The sequence below is a fragment of the Mastigoproctus giganteus genome, chromosome 1, assembly GCF_048544385.1.
Source record: "Mastigoproctus giganteus isolate SK-2022 chromosome 1, ASM4854438v1, whole genome shotgun sequence".
NCBI lineage: Eukaryota > Metazoa > Arthropoda > Arachnida > Uropygi > Thelyphonidae > Mastigoproctus > Mastigoproctus giganteus.
In genome coordinates, this window is record NC_143575.1 from 111389836 (window position 1) to 111415767 (window position 25932).

Genomic DNA, 25932 nt, shown 5'->3' on the forward strand with positions numbered 1-25932 from the left:
TCTAGCTCTTAACCCGCTATCCACCATGCTCAACAGTAGCAAGTACGGATATAACCTCAAGGAATAATAATAATAATAAGAAGGAAGAACCTGTACACTCTCACCCACCTGATGTACATGGATGACATCAAGCTCTACACGGGAACCGAGAAGCACCTCCAGCAACTACTCCAGATTACCAAAGAATTCAGCAATGATATTAGCATGGAATTTGGTCTAGACAAATGCAAGACCCACGGATTTCAACAGGGAAAATTAGTCAACCGAAACTACCAGCAGCAGACTGGTAAAGAGATCGAAGCCATGGCAGAGGGAGAGGCCTACCTACAAATACTTGTCGATGATGCAGGCTCAGCAGTTACAGCACAAGGAAAGTAAGGCCTGCCCGACCAAAAAATACCATCAGGACCAGAAGCCTGCTGAAAGGAGGGAATACAGTTAAAGCCATAAACACCTATGCAGTCCCAGTTACTCCTTTGGGGTCACAGAGCTGGAGGATATCTCGAGAAAGACAAGGACAATGATGATCAAGAGCCGCAACACAAGAAATCTGCCGTGGAGAGACTGACAATTGCCCGGAAAGAAGGAGGAAGGGGCCTGATAGACCTCATCGAGCAACAGAAGACAGCGATAGTTAACATGAAGATTACTTCCAGAAACACACAGCAGCACGCCAGCAGGCCATAAGGAAGATAGACAAGCGGTATACCCCACTCAACCTAAGCAAGGAGTCCCCACCCAACCAGGAGGCACAAACGTCCATGGCAGACACTAGAATGATCTCCATCAAGATCACATAGATAAAACTGCTTCCAATGCATGGCTCACGAGCAGGATGCTCTTCTCCGAGACTGAAGGATTCATGTTCGCCATCCAAGACCAGGTAATCAACACCAGGAACTATAGAAAATACATCACCAAGGAGCTCGGAGTGTTCGATGACACACGTCGACGACGCCACTTGGCCTCAGAAACAATCCAACACATTACCCAGGCTGAGGTGCAAGGTGATCACCCAGACTGAGTACACTCATAGACATGACCAGGTAGCCAGGATAATACATCAGAAGCTAGCAAGGAAATACCAGTTGATCGAAGAAAGTGTACCATACTACAAGTACAAACCTCAGGCAGTACCAGAGACCCCAACCCACAAGCTGTACAGGAACTGCACCATAATAACGAATAGGACAATCCTGCATAACAGACCGGACACAACCCTTGTGGACAAGGAGAAAAAGGCTACCTATCTGATTGACATAGCGGTACCCAACACTGGCAACCTTCAGAAAACCCATGGGGAAAAAAATCAGGAAGTACATGAACCTAAGACAGGAGATCAAAGAGATGTGGCATATGCAACAAGTAACAACCATCCCGATCATCGTGTCAACCAAAGGTATGGTGCCAAAGACCCTACACAACAGCCTAGCAGCAATAGGTCTCCCAGCGAACACCTACAAGGAACTCCAGAAAGTCGCAATCCTGAACACCTGTAGGATAGTCAGAGAGTTCCTCAACCAACAGACTTAACAGACATAACAACAACCACTCTGTGTACCTGGTAGCAATACCAGTCACAAGGTGGAACCCCCAATCAGGGAGAAATAATATAAGAGCAATAATAATAAAGTTCTGTAAGAAGTATGATAGGCTATATTTCATGCTATATTTATGTCATGATGTGTCAAGGCCTTAGATGTTGTTAAAAGATCTCAGAATATATAAAATATCATTAGAGAGAAGCTTTGTTTGTTTGTTTTTTTGTTTTTTAGGAGCATTAGCAACTAAGGCCATATTGCTCCGGGATATGCTTTGGTCATTCCCTGACCTTTCCGCATCCTCCGTATTTGGTGGTGACGGGCTCAAACCCCGGTCTAATCAAGAAGCGTGTGTGCTAAGCACTGCTGCTCCTTCCCACCTGGCTACTGAGGCGCCGAAAGAGAGAAGCCTATGTATAGTTAGCATTACATAAATATATTTAATAAACTCTGTTTGAATTTACTACATTTCCTTCTTAACTGTTTTTATGGAGGGGGAACTCACAGCAACTGTTTCCGTGGTTTTTTCCTTGGCGAAGCTTCCACAGCTGATACAGATAGCTTGTTTACAGCACTAGAGTTATTAAGCTCTGAACCTGTGACAAAGTAACAAAATGGTATATTAACATGGAAAAGTATTTTTCTTGTTTATATCAAACTTTTCTTAATAACCTATCTCTTGTGCAGACCCACTTTTCTGTGTAGTACACTTAACAATCATTAGATCTTTTATTTGTAATTTATTAGAATTCTGAATCAAGCAGTGATGTCAAAATTGGCATTTATCTGTATATTATAAATGATATCAAGAAATAATAATCATGGACTTTTCTGCCAGAATCTTGACACATTATGTAAACAGCTCTTTTAACTGAAAGAAATGTTTTCATTTCATTTTCTTTTCTTTTTTTTTTTATATGTATACATTGAGTGGATACTTTATTAGGCACTTCTCCAATGGAGAAATTCTGTCACGGCCATTCTCAACTTCATGTTCTTCGGCATTACAAGAATTCAAAATGGGATGATCTATGAAATGTATTTTCTTCTTTTCCTTGGTCAGATAACTGTTTCAAATCTTCTCACGTCAACATTTGCTCAGAGTGTGTTGGTGAAATTATTCTTGTAGGGATGGAATCCTTTATTCCACACTCCACTTTAAAATATTGTCCTTTATCTAAACCTTGGTTTTCCAACAAATGTGCTAAGGCTGTTCAAGAGAAGAATGGTGCATATCATAATTGGCTTGTTTCCAAATCTCCAAGTTCATTTCTGGCCTACACCAAAGCTTGCAACAATTGTAAAGCAGTTATTAATCAGTTCAAACTAGATTTCAGACTAAGAGTAGAAAACTTGCTTCTTGTCCAAATAACACCGAACATTCTGGTCTCTTGCCAGAACTTTTGCCCATCTCTGTTCCCACTCTGTCAAAACCAGATGATTCTATTGCCACTTTAGCCAAAGATAAAGCTCACCTGCTAGCATCCTATTTTTCTTCCAACTCTTGTATTTATGATCTTGGTAAATCACCTCCCACTATTCCCAGTACACTCCATTCAATGTCTCCTGTGGTCTTCTGTCAAAAGGATATCAGAAGTATTTTGATCAATTGTGATGCTAAGAAAGCTCCAGATCCTGATGGCATTTCCTGACTTGTTCTCAAAACCTATACACCTGAAATTACTCCTGTTCTGTGGTGCCTTTTTTCACATTGTTATTCCAAAGGTGTTTTTCCTTCTGCTTGGAAATTTGCTTATATCCAACAAGTTCCTAAAAAGGGTGACAAATTCCTTCCATCCAATTATCACTCCATTGTGATTACTTCTACTCTTTCTAGAGTTATGGAGAAATCATTTAATTTCCAACTCTTAAGCTATCTAGAAACCTTAAATCTGATCAACGATCAGTAATATGGATTCCAATAGTGTCAATCCATTGGTGATATTCTGGCTTATGTTACTCATCTATGGAATTTGTCTTTGAAATTGAAAAACTCAAGCAGTTGCTTTTGACACTTCAAAGATCATGTTTAGCACAAAGGTCTCTATAAAAGCTTCCATCTTATGGTTTCCCAAATGTTTTTTGTAATTGGGTATCCAGTTTTCTCTCTGACTGCTCACTGCAAATGATGGTTGATGGCTTCTAATTAACTTCTTACTTCTCCACTAATGCTGGTGATCCCCAAGGTTCAGTTCTTTCTCCCACTCTTTTCCTCTTATATATTAATGATCTTCTTCCATTGACCAGAATCCTATCCATAGTTTTAAACCTTGCCCTGCTCTAACAGCTTCAACTTCTTGAATATCCACCACCAATTCCTTAAATGCTGATCTCCAGGTAATTCTCCAGTGGGGCAAAGATAACTTCGTCGATTTCAATCTTCTAAAACTCAGTCCTGTTTTATATCTTGCAAAACGGAGTCTTCTGCTTATCTTCGATGACATTGATTTCTATGCAAGATCATATATCTTTATTGGGGATTACCCTGACTTCTAATCTCTCTTGGCATAAGCACATTGCATCTAAACAACTGGGTTTCCTTTTTTGTTACTTTTCTTCCAAACAGCTGTTCACTCTGTAAACATCACAAATCTGCCCTGCCATGGAATATTGTTTCCACATCTGGGGCAGTGCCCCCAAAATCTCTCTGCAGCTTCTAGATTCCATTCCATTCAAAAGAGGGCAGTTAGGTTAATTAATGAGTCATCTCTAATTGAGTCTCTCCACTTTCTGTCTCATAGACATACTGTGTCTGCTGCATGCCTTTTCTATAGATACTTCCATGGGCAATGTTGTTCTGAATTGGCTTCTATAATTCCTGCTTTCTGTTCCAAAGCAGTCTGAACATGTGCCACAACCAATCAACATCCTTTTACTGTCCAAGTTCAAACTTGGAGAATAAAAGAAACAACTTTTCTACTTCCTCATTTATTCACTCAACTTCCGTTTTCCTGAACAACCTTCCTTTACATGTATTTCCCGAAAATTGCAATTTAGAGAAGTTCAAGTCTAATGTCAACAAATGTCTTCTTTCGTCTTCTCAACCTCCAACCCATGCACGGTACTAAGTATTATAGATTCTAATACCTCTCGTGCTTGGCGTTCCATAAAAAAAAAAAAAAAATCTATCTAATAGTGAGTGGTCACCTCCCACTTTAATCCTCAGAACAGCCTGGATTTATTGCATTCAATGAAGTATTGAAAGCATGTCACAGGGATGGGGTACTGCTCCATGTTGATTGAACTGCTTCCCACAAAATATGCAAATTGGATGATTGTGGATCTCTAGTACAAACAGCTCATTCTACCTCATCACACGTGCTCACCTGGATTGAGATCTGGTGAACGGGGAGGCAACTACAATAAGCTGAATTTCCTCTCACAATTTAGGAACCAGTTCTGTACAATTCTGGCTTTCTAATATGGTAATTATCCTGTTGGAAGAATTCATTCCCAAATGTGAAGGGATGCTAGTAGTTGGAAGCAATTTCTAGATAATCTGTGGCATCCATTTGTTGCTGCACTGGCATCAAGGGACCCGACGGGCAACATAAAGTCACCCCCCCCCCACAATTATACTGCAGCCACCAACCGACACTATTGACACCTGGAAGGAAGGTTTCATGAACTGCACTGTTTTTGTCATATTCTGGCCTTCCAAACAGCATTAAACTGCAGGAAATGGGATTTGTCAGACCAGGCAATGTTTTTTCAATCCTCCTGTTCCTGAGGTTAGCATATGCCTTCTTGTTTTTTGAGAGTACTCTGTCTGTGACAAAGTGCAACACATAGTACCCCCCAACATGTTTCATAAAACCACTTCCCAGATCATTACACTGTTGTTGTCGGGTTTAATGACACACCTTCAGACCAGGCAATGCTTTTCCAATCCTCCTTTGCCCAGCGTTAGTGTTCCTGAGGCCAACATAAACATAACTTCTTGTTTTATGGAAGCATCCCATCTGTGACAAGGTACAGCACATTGTATACCCAAAGTGTACCACAAAACCACTCCCCAGATCATTTCATTGTTGTTGCTGACATTGGGTTTAATGATACAAGGGATACTTAGCCCAAACTGTATCTGTCTGTAGTTTATTTGTAAGCAGCATATCACTACACTGCCACTACCAACCTATAATGCTGGCAGGATGGGTCAATGCTCTTATGTTTTCACTGTATTCTGCACCTCCCATCAGGGTGAATCAGTAGAAGAGGGACTCATTAGAGACAATATTTTTGCAATCCTCCACTGTCCAGTTGTTGTACCTGAGCCTGCTGTAACCATACCTTCTTGTTTTTTTTCTGGCTGGACTGTAAAATGGTTTTGTTTTCATCTGCAATATCCCATCCATGATAAGGTATATTGAGTGTGTGTGTGTGTTCTGAAATGCTTATTTGGTTACCACTGTTGTACTGGCTTGTCATTTGATTGACTATAGTCTTTTTGTTAAAATGCATGAGTCTTATCAGCCTTCATTGGCCTGTTGCACCAATGAGACATTTCCAACCATAGGATTGGCTAGATGTTATTGGTTAATGGATCAATTGCAACACACTAGAAACAGTCACATGTGAAAACTACAGCAGGGTTTCTGCTTTTGAGATGGTCATACTGGCACATCAAGCACCAATTGCCATGTCATGCTCAAAGCCACTTAAAATCACAAATCTTTTTTGTCTTTTCCATTCCTGCAGTGAACTACATACAGCATCTACCATCTGCTTTATAACATATGGTGCAAAAACATGCTATTACTGAATGCGGAGCTCCTTTTCATGAAATGGGCAGTGTACCTAATAAAGTAACCATCTAATACCTTGACCATGCATTTAACACATCAACTACCATAAGACACGCTTTTTTTTTTTTTTTTTTTAAATATTATGGCTGCTAGACACAACATTTAAGATGACTTGATAAACCCAAATATGGTTTTGTTTTCAAATTTTTTGGATAGATCATGGTATAATTAAATATTCAGAAACAAAAATTGGAAGCCTAGGAATCTAGTTTTTATTAACATTACTGCAATTAATGGTTAATCTGTAAGTTAACTTTTCTGCTTGACAAAATCTTGCATTTTTTTAGTTGATAAATAAAACAGATACTGAAATGTGATTTCACATGTTTATACTAGAAAATTTGCACTTTCAATGTTAACAAAATGCATTCTGTTTAAGTTAAATAGCCAAAACATCAAAGGATTACTTTTATAACTTTAGTATTAAGTTAATTAACTTAATAATTAATAAATTACTGCATAAACTGAAATATAATCAGGAAAATGGAAAAGGAATATAAATCTTCAAAGCAACTATCTTACTAATTAGAAACCTTAAAAATATGTTAAGCTAAACACACTATTCTGTGTGGTGAAGACTCAATGTCAAGAGAACGTGTATGGAAAACCTGGAAGAGCAGCTAGAATAAAACAATGATATATATATATATCCCCATTATATACATGGTGTGTGTGTTTCTTTTTTCTTGTGTTTTCTGAGACACGCTGTTTGATATGCATGACAGAAGCAATGAAATAATGGCAATAATTGATGACAACAATTTAATATAAAATACAACTGCATACAGAACATATGAATGTCATCAGTGCCAAATGCAAAACATATTTGTACTAAAAGCATGGTAATTTTTTTAGTTGATAAATAAAACAGATACTGAAATGTGATTTCACATGTTTATACTAGAAAATTTGCACTTTCAATGTTAACAAAATGCATTCTGTTTAAGTTTAATAAACAAAGCATAGCCAAGAAAGTCATTCACTATTTTTTGGACTAGATGGGAATAGCTCCAGCATGTGTTCACTTCATAAAGACAAACAAATTTCCCTACAGGGAAAAAAATTTCCTTAAAGAGAAGGCAAAAAAGGCAACAATTAAAATTTTGTAACAAAGCACTTACCCTTAGTGAAAATGATCCAGCTTGCACTGACATCTGAAAGGAATAATTTTTTCCAAGTGAATTTAGCTGAATTGATAAGTAGTCAGAAACTCTGTTTATTTTTATCAACCTATTTTCATTAAAAAATACTATTCACATGATCTCATGACAAGTGGATACTACTGTCTTTATGAAAAGGGGAAAAGGGAAAAAAAAGTTTATACTATTGGAATTTGTCATACCATTTTAGACTTCATGTATAATAGTGTAAACTAATCAGAAAGCAATTTCAATATTAGAATTCTTAGCAGTAATAGAGAGAAAATGCATGGAAGCTTTTCAGCATTAGCAAAAAAAAAAAAAAAAAAAAAAAGTCACCCGATTTCATCTGGACATCTTTCCACTCACTCTCCAATTTTATAAGATTGGGTGACAAGTTATGTAACAGTTAATAAGTTATTACGTGCAAGAGTATTCTTATATTCGATCCACAACTAATCTTTCTTAATTTTAGTGCATGCCCTCTATTTGTACCATCTGGGAAAGAAAAGATATCCCAATAATTAGCCTGCTCAAACTTTAAAGTCTTAAATACCTGGATCAGATCTCCATGCAGATATCTAGTCTTGAGACTTTGCAGCTTGTTGAACTGACATCTCTCCGTGTGGGAATACTTTACTCTGATGATAATTAACTTTTTTGCTTTCCTGGCTCATTTCACAGTGGATCCACATCCTTTCTGAAACAAGGTCTTCAATTTATTATTCTAACAGAATATGAATTAATCTGTGCAACATATAAGGTGCAATATGCTCCTTGTATATCACACCCTGTATGCAATATACAAGATATGGCCTACATAATGCTTTATAGAGTATGCTAACAAGAGGGTGGGGCTTGCTGACAGGATGGATTGATCATATCAAAACAGTAAAAAAGATGTCTGGTGAGTCTTCATTTGCAAGTTACAGCTCTGTGTATATATATATATATATATATATATATATATATATATCCTGTAAGTTTGCACTGTAACTGCATTATTATCACAAATCTGTCACAATTAGGTATTCTGATCATTTCTGGTTTGTCTATAACTCATCAGCATGGTAAGAGGACTGTGAACATTTAAAGCCTTTAGAACTGTTTAAGTAAATGCATAAAATGAAAGTTGATCTGTTAAGGCTGCTAATTTGGAAGAAACTTTGTAAGTATAACAGTTCCAGTTTCATTCAGCCATAAAAAGTTTATATACAGTACCAAACAATCTGTATATAAACAGAGATAAGAGTAATCAATGAATACTTTTCTTTATGAATTTTGTGTAATAAGCATACATACTGTTACAGCAGCTGAGAATAGTGCAGCATAATTATTGTACAGGTAACCCTTGTATAACATGGTAGTTAGGTTCCTATAAAATCTCATGCAGTGCGAAATAGTGTTATACTCCCGTATAACATGGTTTTATTATACCAATACAAAAATATACCATTTTTTTTTATAACTATCAGAAACTTAATTTTTATTAAAAATAGTAATAACTGGAATTTAATTCACAATGAAGAAATTATTCCCTTATGGTTCTTAAGAACAAAGTTTAGTAATACATTCCTGGAAAAATTTATAAAGGATGAAATAAAAACCAAAATAACCTTACATAAAAACCAAAAACATTAAAAGTCATGAACTGCATGCTCAAAGTCAAAAAAATTTTATGGTCTCAAACAAGCACAAGTTCAATAGTACAGAACCTAACAGAACCTTTATTTTGTTGGGATTTCCCAACAAAAGAAACCACGGAGATTTCCCAATAATTTTTTTTTTTTGCATAATGACTAGTGGGTCAACAGCGAGGATTCATAAAAAAGAATGGAAATGTTAAAAAATTACATCCAACATAATAGCAGGGTTTTCCCTGCACAAAAGTTCAAAAATACTGCGTTATGCGAGGTTTGCTGCAGTTCTCTAACCATGCTATATAATTACTGTGCTGTGTGAGGATTGCCACAATTTATAAATCGTGTTAGAGCAAAATGTGTTGTAGGAGAATGGTGTTATTTTTATTTATTATTTTTTTTTAAGGAGCAATAGCAACTAAGGCCATATTGCTCCGGGGTATGCGGTGGTCATTCCCTGACCTTGCCACATCCTCCATATTTAGTGGTGACGGGCTCGAACCCCGGTCTAATCAAGAAGCATGTGCTACGTGAGAATGGTGTTATATGGGGGTTGCCTGTACTTACATATTGCACAGGGTTATTGTGGTAAAAGTGCAGTATTGATATATATTAAGATTAAATTTAATTTTTAAATGACATGTCTCAGACTACAGCAGCAAGCATATTGGCCAAGAGCAGTGAAGATGCCTTAACTAAGGCAGGAACTGCTGAAGGCAGTTCTCCTAAGGATCAAGGCTTTATTGTTTATACTATGTAAGGCTTGTATGCAGAACTGCACCACTGTGGCTGTTTGAGCAACTTTTAATTACTCCAAACAATAGAAAGGGAAACTGTAATAAGTACAAAATCTTATCAACGATCTTAGACCACATTAAAAAACATTTTTAAAAAACTATAAGGGGTAAATTATTGTTGTAAAAAACAATCAAGTACAAAACTTAATTTTTCAACACAGTAATGCCAGCATTATTGTAAAAAAATTAAATGAACATGAGCTTTTGATCAGGCCAAATGACACTGATATAGTTCGGCTCACTGAGATATATTGCCACTCGGAGACAGAAGATAAAGATTTTAATTTCAGCACATATTCCGATTTCAGGAGAGAGGGAGGGACAGAGGAGAATGTGATGATTCTCATCAAAAACTGGATGAAGGTGGCAAGAATTTTCCAAACAGATAAAGGTAATGTGGATGTTAAGTCAGTAAGTATGACTGTCTTGTGGCGACTTCGATGTATCTCTTACAGACTAAAATATGTGGACTACAAATATACTATGTACTAACAGTTTTTTTGGAATAAACTGAATGATTATAACTGATCCCAGATATCTGAGAGAGTACAAGGAGCTCTAATATCCGAAAATCAGACTAGTTCTGATTTTCACTAAGGAGCATGAGCATGAGATATCTGAGAGAGTACAAGGAGCTCTAATATCCGAAAATCAGACTAGTTCTGATTTTCACTAAGGAGCCTAACTGTATTAAAAACTTGACAGTGGAGGAACCAATAACAGAGTGACTACAACATTAACACAAACTGTGTCTAAATGAATACATCTGGAAAGTTAGCTCATGATTTGAAGGTGTGAAGGATGGCTGACAATTCAACCAGACAGTAATGTTTCAAAATAAGTTGGATCTGTTACACATAAGGTCTGAAAGCGGTAATAAAAGGTTATTACATTTAAATAATATTTTGTATATCATGAATGTTAAGATAAATGCACGACTAAACAGCAACGGTCACAATATACTGCTGTGGGATTTACTTAAAGATATAATGTTACCAACTGCAAATTCAAACTGGAAAACATTCAGGGAAGTAATCATGGAAACTTTTAAAAAGCATGAGATGACTATAAATTATCAGAGAACACAGAAACCTATAGCAAGCATAAACTCTGTGTGTGTGTGTTATGGGGGTTTAGGGGAGCATAAGCTGCCAGGGCTATAGTGCACCTATTCATAGGAAAAAGCTAAAAACAAGTTCAATGTTAACTCCTTCATTTTTATTACCAAGATCTTTTAGAATTTATGATATAGTCCAATTTTTTTTAGAAAAATGAAAAAATTAATTGGTTTGCATCCTCACCAATAATATGTCGTAGTGTCATCGGTTCTCGTAGATTTGTCAAAGAAAACAGGATGGATGTTCTGTCATGTTGATAGTGCATACATTCAATCAGGATATGTTTCACTGTCAAAAGTGCTGAACAGTGTGGACACCGAGGAGGATCCTCTCTTGTCAGTAGATGAAGGTGAGTCGGATATGTGTGTCCTATTCGTGCCCATGCAAGTACCACTTCTTCTCTTTACAATGTTTTTGCGCTACAGCGCCAAAGCTTTGGTTACTGTTTTAATTGGTAGAGTTTATTATTGGTTTGGGTGTGCCATAGTTCTTTCCACTGTGCGAGACATGCTGTTTGTATGATGTGATTATAGTCAGAGGATGGGACTAGGGCAGAGGTTAAATCAAAAGTTTTTGGATTTTTGGCATTTTTGTCAGCTAGTTCATTTCCCTTTATCCCTGAATGTGCAGTGATCCAGCAAAAGGTCACTGATTGGTGACTTTCTCTTCGATTTTCAATAGGAGACTTTTGACTTGACTCGCACTGCTGTAATTGAGCTGAGCGAGTCCATGTATACTACGTATTTTAGAAAAGAGTAGTGATTCAGGTTTTCTAAGGCTAATTTTATTGCATGGAGTTCTGCTGAGAAGCTGCTATACTCAGGTGGAAGAGCAGCCGAAATGATTGTAGAAGGAAATACTGCCGCTGCTCCAATGGCTGAATGTGATTTGGAGCCATCAGTATATATTGGCAAAAAATCAGCATATTTTTTTAATATGGCTTGCATGGAGTTGTTTCACATTGATTATCGGTAAGTGATTCTTTCCCCACTTGTGAATATAAGTATCGCAGGTTAGTTGCAGAGGGAGAGTCCACCGTGGTTGAAAGTAATTCATTACTTGTTGCCTGTTGACAATAGGAACATTCCAACTCTGTGTTAATTCAATAAGGCGATTTGGTAATATTTTAGTGGGTTTGTTTCTATAGAGATTTTGTTGTGGATTAAAGAGGTATGGCTCAATAGGATGTTGCTGGCAACTTTGTATTCGGGCTGCATACTTAAGAAGCAGCATTTTTGCTGTGGAGGTAAAGAGGGGGCTCACTAGCTAGCTTCAATGTATAAACCATGGGCAGGAGATGTCCTGAAAGCACCAAGTGCAATTCGCAATGCACTCTGCTGTATAGGATCCAGCTATCATAGTGTACGACTACAGGTAGAATCATAAAGTGGAGCACCATAATTCAATCGGGATCTGATCAATGCTCTATATAAGAGCAACAAAGATGTATGGTCTGCTCCCCAAGAAAAGGCAGATAAAGCTCTTAGTATGTTCAGCTTTTTGAGGCAGGAAGTATGCACAAATTTAATGTGCTCGAAGAAATTTAATTTTCTGTCAAGGATTAATCCCAAGAATCTGATATTGTTAGTAACTGGAATGGTAAAGTTTGACATTTGAAGTTCAGGATCTGTATGCATTTTCCGTTGATTACAAAAGTGGATTGCAATAGTTTTTTGCTGATAGGCAATAGCCATTTAACTCTGCCCACCTTTGGACTTTATTCAGGGATATCTGCAGTTTCCGTTCAATGGATCTCATGTTCTGAGAATGGCAAGAAATAGAGAGAGAGAGAGAGAGAGAGAGAGAGAGAGAGAATATCAGCGATCACAGGTCTGAACAGTATTTGGAAGTTATTTTGTGATTGAACCGATTCTAAGGGCAAAAAGGGTTGCACTCAGTACAAACCCTTGTCGCACTCCTCCTCCTTCCTGTAAAAATGTCGTAGAAAGCGAGTTGTGGTATCGAACTTGGAATGAACAATTCTGGAGAAAGTTCCTGATGAATGCAGGAAGGTTGCCTCATAGACCAAGAGCATGGAGGTCACTGAGAATGCCACAATGCCAGGTAGTATCAAATATCTTCTCTATGTCTATGGAAACAATAAAAAGATGTTCATTTTTTACAAAGGCATTAAGAATTGCAGACTCAGCTTTGATCATGAGATCTAAGGAGGACCTGTTCTTTTGAAAGCCATGCTGATTATTACTAATTAGTTGATGCATTTTGATGATTTTTTCAAGTAATTTACCGAGGAAACTGGATAGGGAAATAGGTCTATAACTGTTAGGACTGGTAGAATGTTTTCCAGGTTTCAAAAAGGCAAGAACTGTGGCATGATGCCAAGGGCTGGGATAAATGTTTTCCATAAATATTCGGTTATAGTACACCAGCAGTATTTGTAAATTTTTGTCACCAAGGTTTTGTAACATGATATAAGATATTCCATCTGGCCCAGCAGCACTATTGCGTGTTGTTTTAATGGCATGTTGAAGTTCAGAAAATTGAAGAGGCTGGTTATGCAGAAGGAAAACTGAGGTTCGAAAGTTGATGGCTCATTGTTCAGTCTTGGTGTTTATTTTCTGAAAATCCGGAGAATAAGTTGATGCCGCTGAAACTTGAGCAAAAGGTTTTGCCCAAGGCATTTGCTATGTCCTCAGGAGCAGAGAGTTCTTGCCCATTCCATGAAAGAATTGGCGAAGGGGTGGTTGGAAATCTGCCTGATTTTCTTCCATATTAACCTGAAGTTACAGTTTCTATTTATGATAGACGCAAACTGAATCCAAGAATTCTTCTTGACTTGTCTTTGAATGAGGTGTGCTTTTGCCCTTAGCCTCTTGTAGTTTTTTAACAAGGGCTATGGTTGGGGATCTACGAAATAAATTCCATGCTTTATTTTTTAACTTCTTTGCATTTGTACATTCTTCATTCTACCAATAGTTAAGGTGCTGTTGGGACTGGGGGTTTGACAATGGAATTGAACATTTAGCTGCAGATAGTAGGTGTGAAATGATATAATATGTGGCTTCATCTATTAATTGTGTTCATATATATATATATTTCTCATCCAGGGTGACAGCTGACTGAAATTTGACCCAGTTGGCTTGAGAGAATTTCCATTTCCTGCAGGGTTGAGCTAATGGCGGTTGTGCAATGAGCAATTACAAGTAATCGGAAAATGGTCACTGCCCATGGAGTTGTCCATAACAGACCATTCCATGATTGGAAACAGAATTGAAACAGAAAATATCAATTTCTCGATATGCTCCTGTAGAGCATATCGAGAAATTGATTGTAGACGTTTGTCCAGTAGGTAATTGTATGTGAGTAGGTAGACCTGTATTAAGAATTGATTATCCAGAAACATTTCAATTAGCATTAGCAGAGGCATATGATGCAAGAAAGCAAGCTTATTCAGCATCAGCCAAAAAAAAAAAAAAAAAAAAAACACACACCACTCCCATTTCACCCCTCCGTTCGTTCGAAATACCTGTCCAGTTGAGCCTTAAATTTGTTTAGGCTATCAACTTCAACAACAAATGATGGAAGTCGGTTCCACCAACCAACCACCCGCTGGCCAAAGGCAAATTTCCGCACATCTATCCGACATCCATCCTTCCTCAATTTGAATTTATGCCCTCTGAGGTGATTATTCTGAGCAAGAGGAAGAATCCCATTGGCATTGAGCATGCTCAAACCATTCAAAGCCTTATACACCTCTATCAGATCACTTCGCCGGTGCCTAGTCTCCAGACTCTGTAATTTGCAAAACTTAAAGCCTTTCTTCGTAAGAGCAACCCTTTGTTCCATTCACTAATCTTGTTGCCCTTCTCTGTACCCGTTCCAGCAGCTCTACATCCTTCTTGAAATGAGGCTTCCAGACCTGTATACAGTACTCAAGATGTGGCCTAACCATTGCCTTATACAAGGGAATAATCACCTCCTTATCCCTGCTAGAAAAATTCCTGTATATCATTGACAAGACACCATGAGCTACTCTTGCAGCTCGTCTGCACTGCTCAGAGAACTTCATACCTGCCTGCACAATTACCCCCAGGTCCTTTTCATTCTCCACCACTGTCAGTGTAGTACCGCAGAGTTGATACGTTGCTCTGGGGTTACTGTTTCCCATATGTAGTACTTTACATTTGTCAATGTTAAACTTCATTTGCCACCTCTCAGCCCATCTGTTCAACCTTTCCAGATCCTGTTGCAGCAGCATAGCGTCAGTAGTGTCCTTAACAACCCTGCCAACCTTTGTATCATCTGCAAACTTGGACATTAAACTTGATATACCATCATCAATATCATTCATAAACACCGAAAACAACAACGGACCCAACACTGAACCCTGAGGAACTCCACTAATAACATTAGTCCACGTTGAGCAGTGTCCATTGATTACCACTCTCTGTCTTCTGCCACTCAACCATCCCCTTATCCATAGCAGCAATTTGCCTCCAATGCCACACTGCTCCAACTTGTGCAGCAGTCTTCCATGTGCAACAGTATCAAAAGCATTTCTAAGATCCAAATATATAATATCAAAGTTATTCCCTGCATCCAGTTCTTTTGTGACTACATCATAGTATCCAATCAAATTGGTCAACCATGTCTATCTAATTTATTCGATTCCCATAAGGGGTGGTGGCTATTGAAATCCCCCAAGAGACAGACAGGTGAAGGTAACTGTATGAGCAGGTTTTCCAGATCTTGGTAAGAGAAGGTATGTCTTGGTGGGAGATAGATTGATACTAGTGGTAATGCAATCTGGGCTATCAAAAGTACGGCAGCAACTTCAATTTCAGTTTGTAGAACAATTTTCTTGGTTGGGATCTTTGAGCTAACCAAGATAGCCACACCTCCACGGGCAGAATTTGAAGTATTACGATCTTGTCGATAGATAGAATAGTTCTTTATGGTGGTAGAAATTTGAGGAGTTAGATATGTTTCCTGTAGACAAAAACCAACTGGCGAGTAGCAGTTAATTAAATCTTGAATATCATTAAAGTTGCTACGAAATCCTCTACAATTCCATTGTAGAACATAAGCATTATTGGTGTTTAGTAGAAGAAGCTGTATCTGAGTGTTGTTTTGATGTGACTGGTTTATAGTGTTCAGGCTTCTGTTTTTCTTTTTTGGAGAAGAATGGCCTATCAGTGTCCATATCTTCTTCCGCATATATTTCTAAGATTGGGTCTTCCTGTCTGGATGAGTCAACTGTATCTTTTTTTTATAATATTCATAATATTCTTTCTTATGTTTGAGTCTTGGTTATTTGATGTAGCATCAATCATTGGAGGAGGAGAAGGAGGAGATTTTTTGCAGGTACCGTAAGAGCAGTATTGCTTGCCTGGTTCAAGTGCTTGGGGATATTGGACTGTTGCTGAGAGAGAACAGTCCGAGCCCAGTCAGAGATTGAAGTGTTGAAGGGGAACTGTAACATCAGTTTGGGTAGCCACTAATTGATATTTTGCACCACACTGGAGTATATACATTTAGAAATATTGGGAGCAATTAATTTCCTTGCTTCTTGAAAGCTTACTTTATTTTCAATCTTGTATTTTACAATTTTCTTATTAGTTTTCCATTTGCAGCATGTCCTAGAATAAGCAGGATGGTTTCCTTTACAGTTAGGGCAGGTCATTTCTGTTGCTGAACAATCGCTTTGAGCGTGATCGAAGGACCCACAGTTGGAACAAACTGCGTTTCCTCTGCATGCCATTTGAGAGCGACCATATTTTTGGTACTTATAACATCTTAATGGATTAGGTATGTAAGGCCGAATGCGGCAAAGAAGATAACCTGCTTTTATGGAAGAAGGTAGGTTTGGAGTATTTTTTTTTTTTTTTTTTTTTTTGATTTGGTAGTTGTTGGCGCATCGGCTTCTGTGGCCATATTGCACCTCCCAAGGTTTTTGCAGTACTTTGATCCAAGCCCGAGGCGGGAATCGAACCCGCGACCTTTGGGTTGCCGGGCAGGTACTTTACCCACTCGGCTAGCCCGGTCGGCTAATTTGGAGTATTAAAAGTGAGTATAATATTCCTTGTAGGTGTGAGTGTACTGTCCTTTTTAATCATGATTCTTTTTACTGCAATTACATTTTGCTCCTGAAGCTCTTGACTTATCTCCTCCTCCGAGACATTCAATAGGTCCCAGCTGGACATAACACCCTTAGATGTGTTTAGGGTACCATGGGGAGAAACTTTTACCGAAATTCCGCAAAATTGTAACTTTCAGTAGATGCTCAGAATGTTTCCTGCTGATTGTTTCTACTAGTAGGTCTGCTGATTGCAGTCGCTTCACTATTTTAGGAGATCCGGCAAGACTTTCGAGGTGTTTCTGGATAAGAAACGGAGACAATTTGGTGAGAACGCTGATCTGTAAGAGAGAGAGTGCATTAAGAGAAATGCAGAAAAATCTATGACTGAGGAGTTGGTCTTAAACCTCTCGGGTTGAGACATGTCATGTTCAGTTTCTACGTCTGACCGAGAGCTTGTCGGCTCTAGAGGAAGAAACTTATTGTGTTCCATAATTGCTCCTTTTGGCTCTTGGCAGATTAACTGTTCTGCCAAGGTTTCCGGCCCTGCCACGGGAAGGCAAGAGTAGTGTTTGGTGTGACCAAGCGAGAAGTAATAGGTGTTAGTAATAAAAATATAAGAAATAAAGAAAGGTGGCTTTCCTTTCTTGCTCTGTACAAATACTTTTCTAACAAGAGCTCTTATTAAATAAATAAATTTTTTAAGGACAGGAATGTAAAAGAACTATGAATCACTTTTTGGAAAATCGCACTTTAAGCACAGAGAAATCGCTCAGTCACAATCGCTTGGCACCTAAGCATAAACTAGTTGCAAACAAGTCACTATGGGGGATCAGAAGCAAAGCTATATTGTGAGAAGTGTTTTGCTAAGAATGCAAAGAATTCTAAGATTATGTAACACCAGAAGGAAAGGGCCACACTGGTCCACTGGATAAGAATGGCATAACTACTGGCAATCCTGTTCAGATTGCCAACAAAGTGAATAAGTATCATGATTGACATTCATGAGTGAATAAGCTTTTAGGAATAAGAATAATAGAAGTATACCAAGTCATAACAGGGAGCTAAATAATTTTGTAACTAGGAAGAAAGTGGAAAAGAAACTGCTGAAGTTGAAAGTAAATAAACCACCAGGGACTGATAAAATCTATCTAATTACATTAAAAGCAGCAGGAAAAGAGGTAAGTAAAATCTTATGAGAACATCCTTGGATTAGGAGAGGTACCTATGGATTGGAGATGTGCAAATGTCTCTGATATTCATAAAGGTGATCAAAGGACAAATTAAGTAATTACAGATCTGTATGCTTAACTTATGTTCGAGAGCAGGGGTGGACAAACCTGCGAATGTGCAGGTTTGCCCACCTGCGAACCACCACCATCTGACCTGCAAACGTGCATGACCTGGCCAGCAGTAATTTTCAAAATATATATAATAAATTGCCTGCTGTTTATAACATATATTTTTAAACTAATGGAATTTCTGAAGTAAATTTAGAAAATACTCTGCACATTGCTACGACAAATAATGATCCAGTGATCCTTCACTGATAAAAATAAACAGTATCAAACACTCATTAAATATTATAAAAAAAAAAACATACTGCAATTTTTGTTACTGGAATTGTATTTTTGTAATTTTATCTTGAATTTGTATTTCATTTTTCTTATTAATAAAATTAATTATATGCACGTGTATGTATAAATATTACGATAAATAACATAAAACTGCTTACGACTTTTTTTATTATATATCATTTTAACAATCCTAAAAATCGTGGAAATATAAAAAAAAATTGGCCCACATGTACCTCACAGACATTTTATTTGGCCCAACCATTTATAATGGTTGCCATTCCTGTTCTAAAAAAAAATAATGGAGTGTGTAGTTAAAGAAGTATTGCAGGATCATCGAGACAGAAATGCAGTTATGCAGAAATTACAGCATGGATATGTTAAGGGGTTGGATGCAAAAAATAATTTTATACAAATTGAAGCAATGAGGCATTAGGGGCAAGTTACTGCTATGGATAAAAAGATGTTTGAGTGGCACAGAGGGTAGTGTCCCTCGGTGTTCACTGCTGGTCCATTAGCATTTTAAGTATTCATTAACAATATTGATGAAGGGATATCAAGCTTGTTTTCAAAATTGTTTGCAGATGATACAAAGGTTGACTATATTGTTGCATTGCTGCCAACTTTTGACTTTTAAAAATGAGGAAAAGCATTTTTCTGAAGGAAAAAAAAAAAAAAAAAAAAACAACTTTTTTTTTTCTTTTACTAGTACAGTATGCTTATAAATATTAGCTTACCTAATACTTTTTTGTCTTTGAATATTCAAAAAATAATCCTGTTGCAAGGATGTGCCTTTTCAGAAATAAGTCAAAGTTTGATCATAACAATGACTCTATTGTCTAGGACTCAGCTGTCAGGAGTATTTCCAAAGTTTCATCAGAAAGGGAAGATCTGAACTAAGTTTTTTTTTCTAAACTAGCTGAATTTTTTTTTTTCTAACCTAGCATTAAGCATTGCTTTCAGGAACTGTTAAAATTCCAGGTATAATTTGGAAAAGTCAGTTATATTTCAATGTTTGCCATGCACTTATGAGTCATCCAAGCAAGGACCACTGTACATTAATTCTTTTTTCTTGATAAAAGCTTCTGGTAGGTTCTCACATTGAAACTGACAGAACTGATGCTGCAAAACAACTATTTCTTTATCTTTAATGATGCTACGAAGTTCTGGAAACTTGTCGACAATTTAAAATTTGAAAATGATGCACTGCCAATTTTTGAAATTTGTACCACCTCATCATTTATAAGGCAGACAAAGGCAGATTATGAGAACTCTTTAGCAAAGGATGCAAAGAAAAACAACAAAGAGTTCTTTACCTATGTAAATTCTAGAAAGAAAGGAATGAATCAGATTCGTCCACTGGATATTGTTGGTTCAACTGTTGATGATCCTACTCAGGTGGCTAACAAACTAAATGAGTATTTTGAATCTACATTGACACATGAGGAGTTATTCAGGGAGGGGAATGCCAGAGGTGAGTTAAACTCTGGCAGTGAGCTAGATGATTTTGTAATAACTGAGAGGAAAGTGTAGGAGAAATTGTTGAAGATAAACATAAAAAAGGCATCCGAGGTGGATGGGATCTATCCAGTTATATTAAAGGAGTCAGAGGAGGACTGGAGATGTGCAAATGTGATCCCAATTCACAAAGGAGGATCAAAGGGCGACACAAGTAATTATAGACCTGTTACTTTAAATTCTGTTCCAGGAAAATTAATGGAGGCACTGGTTAAAGAAGCACTGCAGGATCATCTAGACAAGACTTCAGTTATAGCTTGGAAACAGCATGGTTTTGTTAAGGGAAAGTCTTGCCTGACCAATTTGATTGGATACTATGATGTAGTCACAAAGGGACTGATGCAAAGAATAACTTTGATATCATATATTTGGATCTTAGAAAGGCTTTTGATACTGTTGTACATGGAAGACAGCTGAACAAATTGGAGCAGTCTGGCATTGGAGGCAAATTGCTGCTATTGATAAAGGGATGGTTGAGTGAGAGAAGACAGAGAGTGGTAAACAATGGACACTTCTTATCGTGGACTAATGTTATTAGTGGAGTCCCTAAGGGTTCAGCGTTGGGTCCATTGTTGTTTTCAGTATTTATAAATGATACTGATGATGGTATATCAAGCTTAATGTCCAAGTATGCAGATGATACGAAGGTTGGCAGGGTTCTTAAGGACACTAATGACAGTACGCTGCTGCACCAGGATCTGTTTGTTATTTGTTATTTAGTTTTTAGGAGCATTAGCAACTAAGGCCATATTGCTCTGGGGATAAGCGGTGATCATTCCCTGACCTTTCCGCATCCTCCATATTTGGTGGTGACGGGCTCGAAGGCAGGTCTAATCAAGAAGCGTGTGCTACGCACTGCTGCTCCTTCCCACCTGGCTACGGAGGCACCTACACCAGGATCTAATGCCAGGATCTGCACCAGGAAAAGTTGAGCAGATGGGCTGAGAGGTGGCAAATGAAGTTTCACATTGACAAATGTAAAGTACTACATATGGGAAGCAGTAACCCCATAGTAATGTACCAACTCTGTGGTACTACACTGACAGTGGTAGAAAACGAAAAGGACCTGGGGGTAATTGTGCAGGCAGATATGAAGTTTTCTGAGCAGTGCAGACGGTCTGTAAGAGTAGCTCATGGTGTCTTGTCAATGATATACAGGAATTTTTCTAGCAGGGATAAGGAGATGATTATCCCCTTGTATAAGGCAATGGTCAGGCCACTGTATACAGGTCTGGAGACCTCATTTTAAGAAGGATGTAAAGCTGTTGGAACGAGTATAGAGAAGGGCAACAAGATTAGTGAATGGAACAAAGGGTTGCTCTTACGAAGAAAGGCTTAAGTTTTGCAAATTACAGTGTCTGGAGACTAGGCACCTGCGAGGTGATCTGATTGAGGTGTATAAAGTCTTGAATGGTTTGAGCATGGTCAATGCCGCTGGGATCGTTCCTCTTGCTCAGAATAATCACCTGGGAGGGTATAAATTCAAACTGAGGAAAGCCAGATGTAGAATAGCTGTGCGGAAGTTTGCCTTTAGCCAGCAGGTAGTTGGTTGTGGAACAGACTTTCATCATTTGTTGTGGAAGTTGATAGCCTAAATAAATTTAAGGCTGAGCTGGACAGGTATTTGGAACGAACGGAGGGGTGAAATGGAGGCTTTTTTTTTTTTTTTTTTTCTTTTTGGCTAATGCTGCATAAGCTTGCATCATATGCCTCTACTAATGCTAATAGGAGAAAATTGAGTATACTGAGTTATGCAAAGCCATTAGAAAGAGACTCAGAGAGGACATAAGAAGACTTAACACAAGAAAAATAGAACAGGCATTAAGGGAAAACAAAGCACTTAAATCAGCATCCATTTGCAGTAATACAGAAAGACAAATGATACTGAAACTGAAGAATAGTGATGGCGTACTTATAAATAGCATAGAAGGCATAATTCAAATAGCAGAAGGCTGCTATAGAGAATTATACAAGGAGTGAGAGAATGATGCCAGCAGTGGCGAAGATGGATTACAAATTAGTAACACATATGACATATCTGATATCCTTTCTGATGACGTAGAATATGCTTTGAAGAAAACGAAGAATCAGAAAGCCCCGGGGAAAGATGAAGTTACTGTAGAGTTGTTAAAATTGGGAGGAAGTGACATAACAAAAACTGGCAAGACTCTTCACAAAATGCATTAGAAAAGGTGTGATGCTTAAGGAGTGGAATAATGCAATCACAGTTTTGCTGCATAAGAAAGAAGATAAATCAGAAATTGGTAATTATAGACCACTTAGCTTTTTATCCCACATCTACAAGTTGTTCACAAGGGACATTACTAACAGATTAGAAAGAATACTTGATGAGAATCAACCGAAAGAGCAAGCTGGCTTTAGGACAGGATTATCAACTATGGATCACCTTCATGCAATATCACAGAAAGCAAATGAACATAAAAAAGCAATAATTCATATGACATAGTAGTAGTAATAGGGGCATGTGATGCAATAAAGCAAGCTTATGTAGCATCAGTCAAAAAATTTTCACACATCCATTCCCTCTAAACGTTTGTCCAATTCCTACTTGAATTTATTTAAGCTATCAACTTCCACAATGACAGATGCAAGTTTGTTCCAATGATCGCCCATAAATTATAGGAAACTACAGCTAAACTACTTTCTGGTGACAATGAAGATGGACTTATTAAGGCTCCGAATAAAATTTGCATTTTTAAAGTTTTTGCCTAAAATAAATTTAAAACAGTTGCTAAATCATTTAGTACTGGTAAATGATAAAAGTATCTCTTATTTTATAAAATATACTTTAAAGTATATTCCATTCATTTGCTGTCAAAAAAGGTTTCAGATCAAACAGTTTTGCACACTTCACTCATTTTGTTATGATGAAATATATAAATATAGTAGAAGAGATTTTGGGTATCAGGTATACTCACATTGATAAGAATACTGTACCCACCAACCTGAACATTAAACAATTTATTTAAATATAAAATAGATAAGCATTAAAAAAACCATGAAAGAAACAAAACTATGAGCATAAAAGATATTAAAAGTAAATAAAATCAAATAAAATGTGCAGTACAGCAATTAAAACGCTCTTAATTTTTAGCACTTTAGAATCTTGCAACAAATGAAGCAGAAGCGGAGGTTAGTTTTGGAAGGCATATGAAGTGTTTGTTTTATTAAGATGAGTTAATATTGTTACAAAACTTTAAGCTCATAAGTGAGAAAAATTTGCATATTTACAAGGTGCTTCAAATTTATTAGCTCTACTAATGTATTGAAAATAAATTATATGAGAGAGAAAATTTATACCATTTTTTAACAGTTTCCCAGAAGTACCACACATTTGTTGTATATTCTCCCAAGTTGTGAAGGCCACAGAAAAGCATTTCAAACTGGTCAGCAGCCAAGATGCTGCTGAGCAGTTTGAAATGTCCTACCATGAAGGGAGTCTCATCAGCAAAAACAAGTCTTTTGTTCTGAGATCAGGTGAGTATAGATGCAGAGGAAGGAGCTCAGATTTCTTCTCTCTCTCTGTAGGAAATTCCAGCATGGGAGTCTGGGAACAAGACTATACGTGCGAAGACGTAGCCTTCTTCAGCCCAAGCAAATGCCAATTTTTTTTTTAGGAATTTTATTGTATTTTTGATTAATTAACATATTGTGTTTTACAAATAGATTAAACAGAAGTATTAGTGTTCGTTAGCTTATTTTCAAAATTTACCTAGTGATTTCGTAAGTTAAGACTCACTACTCATACCCTTATTGTATTGGAGTTTCAGTGCGAAATCGTAGCAAGTAACCAGTAGCACAGAAGAATAGTACAGTTTTAATTGTAATCAATAAGAAAGTTGAAGGTTTTAATCACTTTTTGGGCATACATCTTTTGTATTTAGCCAAGGATATAACTAATTTAACATTATGATCACTACGGCATAGCATAACTTGATAGTGTATATCTTGAACTTGGCAGCGTAAGGTATAACATAAAACTAGATAGCGTAATACGTATTACTGCATTAACTTAGTATAGTCAAGTGTAGTATACTATAGCCAATTAAATTTATTAACTTAATTAATTTTAATTGTTAATTAATTTAATCATATGTAAACAGAAATCATGCACCAGACTAGAGCAGCAAAGCACCATGCACAAAGTAGCAGGAGTGCTGTGGTACGGGAGAGAGCCGAAGGGGGCGATTTTCCAATGGATCACAGCCTAAAGAATGTGCACCTTGGGAAATGTTTTTGCACCTTTCTGGAACAGGACATGATCTAGCCAAGGAGGATGTCTTTGTGTGTGCAGAGAGCATCAAGAAATTAGGCGCCAACTCAGAGTTATGAAGGGCATCTATGAGAATTTGAAGTGTAGGGTAGATGTCCTCAAAGACATTAAAATGGGGGATACATGAAGCTCTCAGCTGCCCAACTCAACACCAGAGCTCACTCTTGTGCATCAGGCAATGCAGTGGCAATCTTCAGGGCAGAATGCGCTGGTAACACAGGAGCTAGTTATTGTTGGTGACTTTATTGTCAGGGAGATGGGAAATATATCGTGCAAAAAGGATAGGTGAAACAGGATTATGGTATATCTGACAGGGTGGAAAAGTTGATGATGTAGAGTGGATATCTTTTAAGGGCACAAAAGACGACATTGTTGTACACATTAGTACTAATGACATTAAGAGTAGGAGATCTGTGGACTTACATAGCAAGTACAGGTCAATGTTGAAAAAAAGTCGCGAGTTAGGGTTAAATTCGAAAGTGTCTGGAAGTCTGCCCAGACATGATAGAAGGGAGTATATGATGAGATCCATGTCAATCAATTCAGCCCTGGATAGATTGTGCAAGGCTAATGGGGTAGAATTTTTCTCAGTGTGATCTGTGCTTGCTGACAGGAGACTGTTTCTACAGGGATGGGATACACTTAAATAGAAAGGGTGCAAGAATATTTGATGATGCTATTGAGGCAGTGTTAGGTGGGTCGGAAAACTTCCAGCTTGGTGGAGGGAATTCACAGAATTAATAGCAATTAACAGATTAACAGTAGCTGCAGGCAGAGGTGAAAGTGATTCTTGCACTGCTTCTATTGAAATGAGCAGCAGCCTGGAAAGCAGGTTGCTGGGGATTTCCAGGACGGCTGAGAGTTATCATGGAACAAGTAAATACATGGGCTGCGTTAGGATAACTAAGAGTAAGAACAGGCGCATGTACACCAATGCTAGGAGTTTAATAAATAAATTTGATGAATTTGAGGTGCTGGTCAAGAGATCAAAGGCAGATACTGTTGGGATTATCAGAGACATGGTGTCACACAGATAGAAAGAATACAGAATTGGAATATGGGGAGTACAATGTGTACAGAAAGAATAGACAGGATAGGAAGGGATAATGGGTTATGCTGTTAGTTAAGAAGCACATGTAATCTAAGGAAGTGAATCCAGATAACATGGGTGGACAGTGCAATGTTGAGTCAGTTTGGTGTGACATAAGCATTGGAAAGCAAAAATGAGAGTACGTGTGTGTTATGGGCCTAATGACTCTAATGAGCACAATGAACAACTGTACAGAGAAATAGAGTGGGCCAGTAAATCAGATTGTCTTATAATGGGAGATTTTAACTTCTATTAACTGGAACTTGTATGTTGATCACTTGCACACTAGCAAGACTTTTGTGGATTTACTGGATGATTGTTTTCTGCAGCAGCAGCAGCATGTTCGATAAGCAACAAGAAGGAGTAATACTCTTTATCA

At 37.6% G+C, this 25932-nt stretch overlaps 1 protein-coding gene across 1 annotated transcript in view; it reads right to left on the bottom strand.

The window, feature by feature from the left end:
• The window catches only part of LOC150091099 (uncharacterized), a 502417-nt gene that overhangs the window by 78367 nt on the left and 398118 nt on the right, over positions 1-25932 (bottom strand). The window contains exons 15-16 of the mRNA XM_090383197.1: positions 7468-7500; positions 2047-2137 (exon numbers count right to left, since the gene is read on the bottom strand). Coding sequence (XP_090239323.1) covers positions 2047-2137; positions 7468-7500 — 124 coding nt within the window. The remainder of the gene's footprint in view (positions 1-2046; positions 2138-7467; positions 7501-25932) is intronic.